The sequence below is a fragment of the Trachypithecus francoisi genome, unplaced genomic scaffold, assembly GCF_009764315.1.
Source record: "Trachypithecus francoisi isolate TF-2019V2 unplaced genomic scaffold, Tfra_2.0 Lachesis_group15, whole genome shotgun sequence".
Classification (NCBI taxonomy): Eukaryota; Metazoa; Chordata; class Mammalia; order Primates; family Cercopithecidae; genus Trachypithecus; species Trachypithecus francoisi.
In genome coordinates, this window is record NW_022681460.1 from 33,946,117 (window position 1) to 33,959,194 (window position 13,078).

Consider the following 13,078-nt stretch of genomic DNA (forward strand, 5'->3'; position numbering starts at 1 on the left):
CTTCTATTAAAGAAAGTGCATCTGAGTAAGTTAATGTTTGATATCTGATGGGGGAGAAGACTAAAAAGAATGTTTAATAAAAGGTATTACTTTGGGAGGCCGAGGTGGGCGGATCACAAGATCAGGAGATCGAGACCACGGTGAAACCCCGTCTCTACTAAAAAAAAAATACAAAAAAATTAGCCGGGCACAGTGGCGGGTGCCTGTAGTCCCAGCTACTCGGGAGGCTGAGGCAGGAGAATGGCCTGATCCCGGGAGGCGGAGCTTGCAGTGAGCCGAGATCGTGCCACTGCACTCCAGCCGGGGCACAGAGTGAGATTCGTCTCAAAAAAAAAAAAAAAAAAAAAAAGGTATTACTGAATAATATTTTCACATGAATAGCACTGCTACTCTGGCAATTAAGAGAATTAAGGTTACCTGATTCCATAAAGGCCCAATGTCATAAAAGAGGATCTCCCTGGCTGAAGAGCTCCTCTCCTTAATGTGAACACTAAGAGAAAGCAAGAAGAAATTACTCTAGCGTCTCTGACTTACACAAAAGAACAAAAAATGGATGTGATTTGGAGTCAAAGATCCGGGTCGTGGTCCTGGCTATATGATTCTGGAAAAACCACTAAACATCATCAGATCTAAGTTCTTCATCTGTTAAACAGCTTTAATTTCATCTGATAACCTAGTTATAAGGTTGTCAAAAAGGTGAAATAATATGTACTTTAAGCTACTTTGTAGGGCACAAAGAACATGTAATCGGGGGGTTTCAGCCTCAGCACTGTTGACATTTTGGGCTGGATCAGATCATTCTTTGTTGGAGGTGACTGCCTGGTACAAATCAGGATGTTTAGCAGCATCCCTGGTTTCTGTCTACTAGATGCCAGTAGTACCTGACAGTTGCAAACTATTATTCTTTCCTTATTTTTCCCTCCCCCATTATCTTGTATAGTATGGGCTATACTGCCACATATAAATTTATTCTTAATGCTTTGCCAAAAGATTATACTGCCATCTGTCTAAGTTTTCCTGATTCCCTCAAACATTTAAGGGAATCACAGTTCAGCAGTATGTAAGTTTAAATGCTTCCACCTCCTTAAAGTACTAGTCCCTTATACACAGTACCTTTCAGCATGGAGGTAAAATGATCTCCATGTAAAATAATCTCTTTGTTAATTTCTAAAGCAGTCCAGATTCAATAAGTACAAATCACCACGTGAAAAATGGGTTAACTCTATTCTTTAAATAGCAATAGTGATGATGTTGTAAAATAAGAAACCACTTTGATAACCAGGGAAAAATAAATACAAAATAGTTTTGTACAGACAAAATGGCACCTAAGAATTGTATAATTCATATTTTTGTATGCTAGTTCCTCACCAGTGGAGATGCTTAGTAAGTCTGTTCATTTATTTAATAAACATATTTATTAAACACTATGTTAATATGCTTAATATGTGAAGCACTGAGCCACCAACTGCTGATAAAATCAATAATAACCACCACCACCAACAAAAAAATAATGCACAAAGATATGGTTTCTGTCTTCACATAGTTTTCAGTTTAGTAGAGGAGAAAATAACCATTAAGTATTCAACTAGAGTATCAACATTGCTAAAAACAATCACAGGTAAAGGACAGCATGCTGAAGAATTCATCCAACTCACACTCACGAGCATGTATGGAAAGTATGTATTTCCTTATCAAGATTTTGGGTAAAGAGGTAGAGAAAAATCTAAAGGGATAAATAAATGATCATTTTGATAACACATTAATCAATATTGAAGGTCAATATGCCATTTAAATTTCTATTAAAAATGGTAACATATTCATCTATGAAATGATCACCATAAGAATAAAGCAGTTTACCAATTTTAGACACCAAAGTACCATGTGTAAGTTAGGTATAAAAACATGTAATTTATGAGATTTTCCTGATAATACACAAAAATCAGAATTGACCAATTATTTTACATGATTCTTTGGCAAGATACCCTGCAAAACAGCACATCTCATTTAGTTTTACTTTTTGTTTTCTAGGTTAAGGCGAAATGCTATTTAGCAACTCTCTTCTCTCAACTTCATATTCACTTGCTACCAACAGAAAGAGGCTAGGATAGAAAGTCTAGAGGGGACCCCAAAAGCAGTAACTGAGGAAGGAAAGGAGCCAAGAAAAGAACAAATTTTAATTAGGAGTTTCCTCTTTCTGTTGGGTGCAAAAAAAAAGGTCTGGGTTTAAGCTCATGTGCTCACTTAAAAGTAGAGAGGAAGTTGGTAGAATTCTGGGTTGGTGTTCTCCCTTCTCCAAAAAGGTTTACTTTCTCTTCTATTTTATCCTCATTTGTGGCAGATCAGAGGTATCTTTTCAAGACTGCTTCAGAATAAATGTAGTTTTTCAATCTGTCTCCCTAATTACTGCATGCAAGGTATCCATTTTTCATGTCCTGTAAAAATTGGAGCAAGAAGCATTTTACAAGTACCAGGGATCATTATTCTGGTTCCACAGCTATTAGACCAGCTCAGGTGGTCTGTGATACCTGATATGACGATCTCAGGGACATCCAGAATGTTGCCAAAGGAAGCGGTTTTACGGTGGCCCCGTTTAGGCTTGGAATAGGCTGCAAAAACACATATATACAGTATACATGCAAACAACCACAAACAGTAACACAGAAAATGATTAACTACAAAAATAGACTCATTTTCAAATAGTTCATGTTAATAACATTTCATGCAGAATGGCATGCAGAACTACCTAACTTTTCATCCATGCTCAGAAAAGGCGAGATTAAAGAGCAAACAACTACCAAATACAAGATGTCTTACACACTGGTTTTAATCAGCAGAAAAAATAAAAAGAACAGAGACAAAGCTGCAGGGTAATGAGGAAGCAAAATTTCAAATATATTCATAGAAACAGTCTACCTAAGTGAAATCACTGATATGTGATGGGGGTGGGGGAACGAAGGAGGAAAGGAAGAAAGGCGTTAAACAGTAAGTAGTCATATTCGTTTCAATTACACAAACACAGGAATATATGTTCAAGTTAGGTGATTCCTGAAGTGTGCTATAAAGTAAAATTCAATGATTAAATACTAATTATTGAATCAAAGTGTGAAATGTATATACTTTTGTAATCATACATATTTCTAGTAAATCAAATATTTACTATATTTTCCAAAGTTTAGGGTACATTCACAGTAAACACAAAGTCTGTCAAAAGACGGAAAGTACGAATCTTTCCAAGTAAGATAATTCATGAAAAAATTTAAATTGTGTAAAACTCAAAGGATGTACAATAGCATTTGTTCTACATTTAGGCAAAAAAAGATAGGGTAATTTTAATGTGTGTGGTTATCCTTCTAGCAAAGTCATTTCTGTAAATAATAATAAAAAACCAGTGCTTGACTAGAAATATGATACTAGCAAAGACATGAAACCATTATTATAACAATTTTCAGTTTTGAGACAGCAATTAGAATGTGGCAGATCTATCCTGAATAACATCCCTGAAGTGAAAAGGGTTCCTCAAAGCGTGAGGGTATGTCCCTGTGAGTAGGGTTCATCTGACACTACAGTGAGACAACCCTGCTCTGAAGAAATACTTGTGATTCATGGAGACTCTGGGCTTGTCAGTGGCTGGTGACTTCTCAACTTGATAGTTTCTGAAGATCCATCTGTGGCAGACACAGCTATCTTCTGCCGGTCTCTACTCTTCCCTTCTGTTTTAGTAATAGTACTCTGATTTTATTTAGGACAGATATTTAAGTCATCAGATAAAAGAGGGCAGATCTCCTCTTCCCTTGGAGCTACGTGTAGCCATTCGATCATGTTACTCTAACCAATGACGTGTGGACATTGTTAGGAGAGGCATCTGGGAATGTTCCTTCAAAGAACTTGGATGCCTATTTGCCCTACCCCCATGTCTTCCTTCCTGCTGCCTGGAATGTAGAAGTGATGAAATGGAACTTTAACAACCATTTTGGAGCACAGGATAACTTTGAGAATGGAAGCTAAAGAATAGGGATTACGGCACAGAAATAGGAGACCAGTTACTTCAAGATCACAGAGCCCACTACCTTCAGACTTGTTTATGTGTGAAAAATAATGCTTATGTGTTATAGACACTGTTATTTTGGAAATCTGTTATATCTAATGGATTCCAATACTAGCTGATAAAAATCAATGATCATAATTAGTTGAAGACAAATATAGTATGATGGTCCATCTTGACAACTTCTTTCTGAAAGAGCTCCACACACAATGAGAATATTCTATTTAGAAAAAAACCAAATAAGTGAAAAAAATACCTAAAAAATTGGTTAGCTAAGTTAGAAAAGATGCAAATACACATAGAAATATACATTTATACATATATATATAGTTAAAAGACTGGGGTAAATACACAAAAATGTTAAGTGTTTATCTCTGAGTGGGGTAATTATGTAAGTTTTTTTGCTTGTTTACATTTCCACATTTTCCACAACAGAAATGTGTTTACTTTTAAAATCAGCTCCCCCCAATCCCTGGAAAGAATCAGCAAAAAACAACAAAGTTCAAATTAAACCAGCATTACTCAAATGAAACCTGGTCAGAAAATTAGGTTGTCAGTTTACTTAGGTAACAAAACATGTAATTGTTTTTGTGCTGACCAGTTCTTCCATGATTAATAATTTTAAGAACTGAACAATGGAATTTAAATGCTAGCTTTTCCAAGATCCAGTAGAATTATGATCTTTTACTTTACAATTAAAAAAATTAACCATAACCAGCTTAGCTATTATTTTGTCACTGGAATGAAGGAGCAGATAGAAGGTCAAATCATATGTGGATCTGGAATACATTTTTCTGTTAAATTTGAAACAAAATATTTGCTATTATTTGAGTTCAGCACAAAAATCTAGTAGTATCACTCAAAATCTCCAAAATATTCCGGTTTTGGCAGAATTTCTCACTCAGACTTTCAACTCATGTTTCAGCAGAAAGAATTACATTTGATAAAATCTGTAAAAGAGGAAGGCATACTTTCTCATCCAAATAATTTTACAAGTCATACCTTCCTTATTTGGAATTTGAGATAAATGCAAAATTATTGCTAGTAACTTAGAAAAATATATTGTAAACCTACTTCCTATTTTAAAAAAAAATAAGACACACACAAAAAACCTCTGACAACTGAAACTAGCATGGCCAAAAAGGCTTATATACATTTTTACTTTTCAGACTTGTAGTTCCTTTTTACCTGTGGTTGCAGCGATCCTAGCTTCTATTTCAGACATGTCAGCACTCATCCTCTTGCCCTCAGAGGTTGGGGGCAAGCTCTCCACACTGCTCCCACGGGAGGCTCCCAAGCTTAAACGTCCAGATTCACTCTGTTAAAATTACAGGTCAATCTGAATTACTGAAGTTCTTTAGATTTAGCAGTCTTAGGCAACCTAAAAGGAGGAAGATGGCAAGTAGGATTCTGATGGATCCTGTTCTGCTCTGAAAGGAGAGGGAATTTTGCATGAGAGGGAGCTACAGCGGTAAGGGAAAGCAAGCTGCAGATACTGTTTTTATGAAAGGGTAGTCACTAGAACTGGGGCTAAAAGCCCCGATTATTCATTAACCTAAATGCCTCAGGCAAAATGAATAAACTCACTCCTTACAATATTTTTAAAAATCAACAATGGCAAAAATATAATAAATCTGAATAGCATGAAATGATACACTTAGGACAACTCCTCTAACTGGGCAGCATAGCCAAAATATATCCATTTTACATTTTTAACCATCAACCACTACATTTAAGGATTACTATAGATAGGGAGTTAGAGTTGGCAAAGGTAGCAATCATTAGAAGGAAAAACCATTTGGTAATAAATGGTAGGAGAATCTCATTACAAGTCTCTATTTATAAGCTCTTCTACATGTTTCAGGAAGAAAATTCAGGATTTATAAAATAGAAGATAGTAAATAATTAATTTCATTTAGTATAATATTGTGACTACTGTTAAGGTTACCAATTTTACTTGTAATAACAAAACAAACCTGTTGCTTTGCCTGATTTTTCAACAATTTTGACTCTAAGCGCTTAATAGTATCATTTGTGGCAGGAACTTGCTCCATATTAGTGTCACTTTTATTACTCGTATTTGTAGAAGCAATGTCCATGAATGAGCCTAGGAAAAGCAGAAACATTTATGACTACTGGTTGGAAATAATACAAATGCTTCGCTTAGTATTATGTAACTTACATTCTTTTATAAACTAGCCAGGCAGGAACAGAAATAAGACTTTTCAAGCTAATGAAGATATCCAAACAAACCCATTTTAAGCAAAACTTAAGGCTAGCACAAAAAGGAACCAAGATGCCTAAATAGTCTTCTAATAGTCAAGAATAACTTAAGGTTTTTAACCTGAGCTAGTAGAAGAACTGAGGGCTATTAATTGAGATGGGGAAAGACTACAGGAAGATTGAGTTTGAAGGAAGTATCAGGAACTCTGTTTGGAAAATATTAAGTTTGAGTTTCTAGTAGATGTAAAGCAAGTAGTTGGATATATGAGTATAGAGTTCAGGTATAAGATGGAAAAAATTATGAGCCAACAGATGGTATATAAGGCCACGATACTGGATGAGGTTACCAAGGAAATGAGTGCAGACAGATAAGTGAAGAAGCCAAATGACTGGGCCCTGGGCACTCCAACATTTCTAGGTTGGGGAGATGAGGAACAACCAGCAAAGAAAACTGAGAACAGATGGCCAGAGATGTAAGATGGAATCTAGGCTAGTATGGTATCTCGGAGGCCAATTGAATAAAGTGCTGTGTGTAAGAAGGAGAAAGTAATGAATTAGGTCAAGTGCTACTGAGAGTCAAGATGAGAAATGAAAATGATTCCTTAAATGTAGTGATGTAGAGATAACTAGTGACCTTGACAAGAACAATTCTGAAGTACTGGCATAATATGTCTGAGTGGAGTCAGCTCAAGAAAGAAGGGGAAAAGAGAAGCTAGAGAATGCAAATACAGACTACGTATGTTCTAGGAATGATCCAGTAGAAAGTTAAAGCTGATGATGCAAGAGAGAGGGGAGAATTGCTCAGAAGAGTAGATGGGATATAATGCAGATGGGATATAATGCACAGGCAGAAAGGTACACCTTTGGCCAGAAGTATGGATAGTTCAGCCAGAGTAACAGAAGAAGGCAGAGTAGATGGGCACAGATGTTGTGGAAGCTGTCTTCTGATTACTCCAATTTTCTCAGATGAAGAGCAAACAAGATCAGCTGAGAGTAAGGAGTGGAAAGGAGGTGTTTGAAGCCTGAGGAGAGGCTACAGTATAAAATTAAGACATATAGGAGGAAAGAGACAAACTACAATATAGTACAACTGTCCAATAGCACTAAACATGCATGTGAGGATACCTCCAGCCACATTCAGCTGCACTGGTACAGGCAAGGGGTAACGCGAGTGTCAGCTTTTATTAGGCTTGTGGTTTAGCCAAGCAAGCTTGAAAGAGAGGCTAGACAGATGAAAATTATTCCCAAAGGAATTATAATAGTTGATTGGAATTAAGTGGAGGGAGAAAGAAAAAAGGACCTAAGAGGACTGAGGACCAGTGAAAAGGTGGGAGGCTAAAAAACTCAAGGTCACAGTAAGGAAATGAAGAGAGGGTTTGGAGGACGTGGGAGACGCAAATTATAGAATTTTAGAGAAGTACATTTTAGAATTCAGAGCAACTCAAAATATTTTCAGCAAAACTGGAATTTGAGAATAACTAGCCAAACAATAAACCATCTTAAAATAAATAAAACTATTCTTGAGGTTGGAGAAACAGATCAGTAAAAGTATTTGTCAATAAATGCAGGGTAAATACATATGGATATAGACACACATGTAGTTTTTAGTTTTAATTAATAATGAAATGCTTATAATGCCACTATATTTTGAAAAGTACAATATTTCTAAGTTACAGTATTATTTCTACTATCTTTTTGATGACCACAAATTACATGTCCCACTACTACTTCACATTTCGGAAAACTAAGGAACTTTTAACATAGCTTCTTAAATCAGAGTCTCTGTAGAAGAGAACAAAAATTAGGGTGTTCATGATGAAGAAATGTGTTAAATACATTTACAATAATTTCTAATACCACTTGATCTAGTAGTATCCATTTAAAAGTTATCTTTAAAGTTAAGAATGACATTCACTGCAATACAATATGTCATCTTTTTATTCATAATTATGTAGGAATTACAAGACTTGGAAGCAGGCCTTCAATAACTCTTTAATCAGGGTATCTTCATGAAGAATGATGCACCTGTAAACTTAAATTGCAGTCAATCATATGAAATGAAGGAATTAAAATGCAAATGGGGACATCATTCATTACTTCTTGATTATAATTTCATGGGAATAGAGACGAAAGAAAAATCAAGTGGATACTCTTCTAATCTATCCATTTACCTGTACTGGTGGCAGAGTTGCTCTGTCCTTCATCTGAATACTGACAAGGATACTGTAATGGCTCATCTGCTCCTGGAAAGTACTATATAAAAAAAGTAAACCACAGCTTAAAATTTCCTTAATACAAATTAAATCCTGTTAATGCTTTATTTTCCCTAAGGTATATACTAAATTTTTAGGTGCCTAAGTCTTTTATTTTACAAAGATTACAATAAGGTATTCTTGGATTTCAACTTTGATCAATGCCATGCACCTACCTAAGAATCTAGCTTACATTGGAGTCTAGATAGTCTTGAAGAAAACAGCAAATATTTCTCTAGAGAAACATATGAAATAAAATAGTATCATTTCTCATAATTACATAAAACATATTCATGTTCTCACAGTAGTGATGCAAACTTCCGTATTGTTGCAGTGACTGTTAGTCTGATAACTGAGACTATTATACCATAGAATAATTGTTAGAACATTTTAAATATTAAGAGAATAGATTATGAATATCTTTCTACAAACTGGAGGCATAATATTCAAAGTATATGCTGGACAAAAATATTAGAATTTAGAGAAAAAAAGGAAAGGTATTCTCTTCAAATTAGACAAAGCACAGAGAAGCAAAATTACAACCTCAACAACTTATATATCCCAAAGTTTTAAGTAATCTGACTACAGAGACTAAGTTGTTTTCCTATGCAAAAGGTTCTACATATGACTGGTATCCAAATATGATGGTAAACTTTTAGTAGATTAGTTCAAGCTGCTTTGCCTAAGAAATTTTTAATAGATTGAATAAACAACCTTTTTTTCCATTTAGGAAATCACTTAGTCTATATTTAAGGAGATTGTAAGATTCTTCTACTGAACAAACTGTTCCAAAATTCAGGCACTTTCGCAGATATGTGAACTTTTTAAAGCCAAGATATCACTTCACAGCTTTTGTTAATGTACCAAAAACCAGAGGTGTAAAATATTCCAAATAATTCTAATGGTGCTTGATTAATAGACTAGGAAAATTTGATAATCATTTAAAAAGGGTTCTTCTAAACAGAAGAAAGTTTAACTTTTTACTGGGATATAAAAACCTGAAAATAGGCCAAATAGTAAAAGTCACTCAAATAAACGTGTCTGAGAATGCAACCTATTGCCTTGCATAAATGACTAAATACTTGATGAAAATTGGTATCAGAAAAATGTAAAATTTAGTCTAGCATGTATTGAAGTCATAATATTAATGTATCTAAGTCCTGTGACGGCTTTAGAGACTATTTCAGTTTCTCCCACATTACAGATGAGGCAACAGGCCCAGAGACAAACATACTTGCCCACTAATGTAAGCAAAAAGAAAAAAGCAAGTCTAGAAACCTAGTCTAGCCATCTTTCCAGTGATAAAGAACTAGATTTTCCCTCTCAAAATAATGTTTCCTCTTCTGACTATGAGTAGTAAATGCCCATTCTCACTTAGAAAACATAGTAATATATAAAGCAGAATATAGTAATAACATCCCTTTTAAAATTCCATTAAAACTCAGCACATATTAAATTCCCCTAAATCCAAAGCCCCTCAAAAGAAGGATTATACCCGCATCAAGTGAGTCATTATTTTCACAATTTCCTCCATTGAAGGGCGCTGGGAAGGATCTTTAGACCAACAACGAGTCATCAGGCTCTCAATGGGCTTAGGTAAATTTTTGATCAGTGGTGGTCGAGTACCTACAATTGAAAATTAGAGGAAGAGGGGAAGAATGTATTTACCCAAAGAATGATGCAAACTCTTTGTACATATTTCCAAAGTGGTATTTATTTTATAGATCTTGTAGTTTAAGACCTATAATTTGGAGTAATAAAAGTGCTTTGTAATTTTATCAATTAACAAGTTAGTTCTTTTATTCCTTACCTCATGGACGTTCAATTATTTACTGACAACTGACAGAAAGCAAGCAAGCAAGCTGTCCTGGTCAATGCTGTCACAGTCTCTACAATGATACTAATGGTAGTAATACTAAAGGCAGTATAGGAAACTGGTAAAAACAGCTAAGATTACTCAGATGATGGTACTGTTTGATAAATCTCTGAATGACCTAAATAGTTAGGAAGACATTTGTTTTTATACTTGTGGAATAATGTAAAAAAATGGCCATTAGTCACATGATTATAAACAAGGCATAGAAATGAAATAAGAGTGACACTAAAGTTAAGAAGCTAAGTAATTTTCCTTCATGAAAAGCTATTTTCCCAAGCAAATGTAAAGTAACTTTACTAATGAAGAGGATGCATTCTAACATCATATGTGGTTAAAAACAATACCAGAACTATAAAAGAAACAGGATGGATGCAAGGACATTGAGTCCATAAGTCAATATGACTGAAGATATGAGCATTCAAGTCAGAAGCATCTGGATTTGAATCCCAGCTCTACCACTTACTAATCTTGTGACTTTAAGCAAGTTATTTAACTTCTTTAGGCCTTAGTTTCCTAATCTGTAAAATGAGGCAACAGTACTTACCTTCTAAGGGTGGGTGAGAATATAAACAGGAACAATATGTGAAGCATTATTATGCTTTGCTTTTCCTTCTTGATGAGGCCCTTGCTTCTTCAGGAGAAAAGGGCTATAACTCTCCAGTTATATTAACCATGTCAGAGATTTTACATATGTATTTTTTAATTTTTTCCAGGATCCAGCCTGAGGTTTCTCCCTAAGAGAGAGCCAACCTAGACAGTGGGCTCTGGTTGTGTGCTGGTGGCCTTTCCCTAATCAGCGCAGCCAGTGAACATCCTCAGCTGCATGTGTAGACCAGGACTACTCTTAATCCTGCTCTGCTGGACTCTGGGGCAGGGACAGGGCAGAGTCTGATAATGATAAAGGAGTCTCTTAACAAAGAATTGTACATTTTAATGTTATAGATAAATGACATTCTTTAGGGAAGGGGACAGGAGCAGTCTTCCAAGTAGAAAACACAATAAGTACATTTAAGAAAAAGTTCATTTTACGAACCGTTATGAACAGCCCACATGATTCGGAAAGCTGGGCCACCAATCTCATCAAAGGGTTTCCGACGTGTTATCACTTCCCAAAGAATAATACCCCAGCTGAAGACGTCACATTTTTCACTGTAATTACTACCTAGAAAAAAAAGGTGGTATATAACCTAAAGACTATTTTTCCACATGACTTACAGAAACAATGGCTTACATTCTGAGAATGGGTATCATGGATAAAAACAAGGCTGTCACATGTAGAAGTAAGAAACTACTCTTTCTGAAGTACTTTGTCTTTTCAACAAATACATTTTTAAATGAATTAAGTATCAATGATACACTAAAAAAATCTACTTCAGAAACGGCTATTTTCTATCTTTTCATCAAGAGGCATAGGACTTGACTTTTATGTATTTAGACTGATACTTTCTCTGGGGCAGAGTATGAAACATCTGTACGTTCCTTTATGTTGTTTATTATTTTATTCTGAGACAGGGTCTCATACTCTCATCCAGGCTGGAGCTCAGTGTAGCCTCAAACTCTTGGGCTCAAGTGATCCTCCTGAGTAGCTGGAGCTACAGGTATGCGCTGGCATAACTGGTTAATTTTCTAAATGTTTTGTAGAGATGGGGTCTTGCATTGCTGCCCAGGCTGGTCTCGAACTCCTGGGCTCAACTGATCCTCCTGCTCTGGCCTCCCAAAGCGCTGGGATCACAGGCATGAGCCATTGTGCCTGGCCTCCTTTCTGTTACATTTTAATTTTAAATTTTCTTCCCATTCTCTGATGGACAGCACTACTCTGCTATCAAAGCAGAAAAACTTTCTAATTTAGTGTTACAATTTCTTCCTCAATATATGGTGAAGGGAAATTCTTAATTTGTAAATTTAAATGTAAGTTGTAAGTAATGAAAATTATGGATAACCCAAGTTATACAGCAAAATTTACAAACTAAGTAAGTGGTTGAATCAGCACAGTAAACACTCTTCATAATCTCCCCAAAACAAAAACTCAACCCACTGTAAGAATGAACAATTATTATAGCTATAGCTTTACATGCTAAGCAGTACACTGTAATATAGCACTACAACCATGCTTCAATCTAATTTGGGCTACAGGTTGACTGACATCTTTTAGAAATGAAGAAACACAGCCTAACAGTCTGGATTTTGTTGCTGTAGACAATTAAGGGTTGTCTAGAGCAATAAAATTAATCTTTTGTACAAACAAATCTTTTTGCTCTCCACATACAGTAACATTGGGTCATTTTAACTCACATAAAATATATTAAATAAGTAAATAATTTTAAAACAATGTCAAATGTATACATTCTGTATATGAAACAGGAGGTATTATTTAATCTTGTGTAATATAACACCTGATTGTTCATTCATTATTAAACTGAATTTTAGGGCAAAAGAGCTCCACTCGGGTGACTAGTTGCGTTGCAATTTCTCTTTCTCTGGGGTGGCTAAAAACAAACAGAAAACCCAAAAACTTTAAAGTTATCAAAAATAAAAGAAATAAGCTATAACCAGAGTCTGATTAACTGAACGTATCTGAATTTTATGGGCATTCACACTTCCTAAGATACAAATCACACACCTTCAGTTCCACTTCTCTCATTTAAAAGATAATTTGATGTTTTTATACAGAAACCTAGTACATAA

General features: G+C 35.2%; 1 protein-coding gene across 4 annotated transcripts in view; it reads right to left on the reverse strand.

Annotated features, from left to right (window-relative positions):
* MAP3K7 (mitogen-activated protein kinase kinase kinase 7) overlaps positions 1-13,078 on the reverse strand; it is a 72,740-nt gene that overhangs the window by 26,710 nt on the left and 32,952 nt on the right. For 2 of the 4 annotated variants that reach the window (XM_033234638.1, XM_033234636.1), the window contains exons 7-12: positions 11,427-11,555; positions 10,013-10,143; positions 8,437-8,518; positions 6,019-6,149; positions 5,231-5,360; positions 2,526-2,606 (exon numbers count right to left, since the gene is read on the reverse strand). In XM_033234638.1, coding sequence (XP_033090529.1) covers positions 2,526-2,606; positions 5,231-5,360; positions 6,019-6,149; positions 8,437-8,518; positions 10,013-10,143; positions 11,427-11,555 — 684 coding nt within the window. The remainder of the gene's footprint in view (positions 1-2,525; positions 2,607-5,230; positions 5,361-6,018; positions 6,150-8,436; positions 8,519-10,012; positions 10,144-11,426; positions 11,556-13,078) is intronic. The other 2 variants (XM_033234637.1, XM_033234639.1) reach the window with 1 other exon arrangement.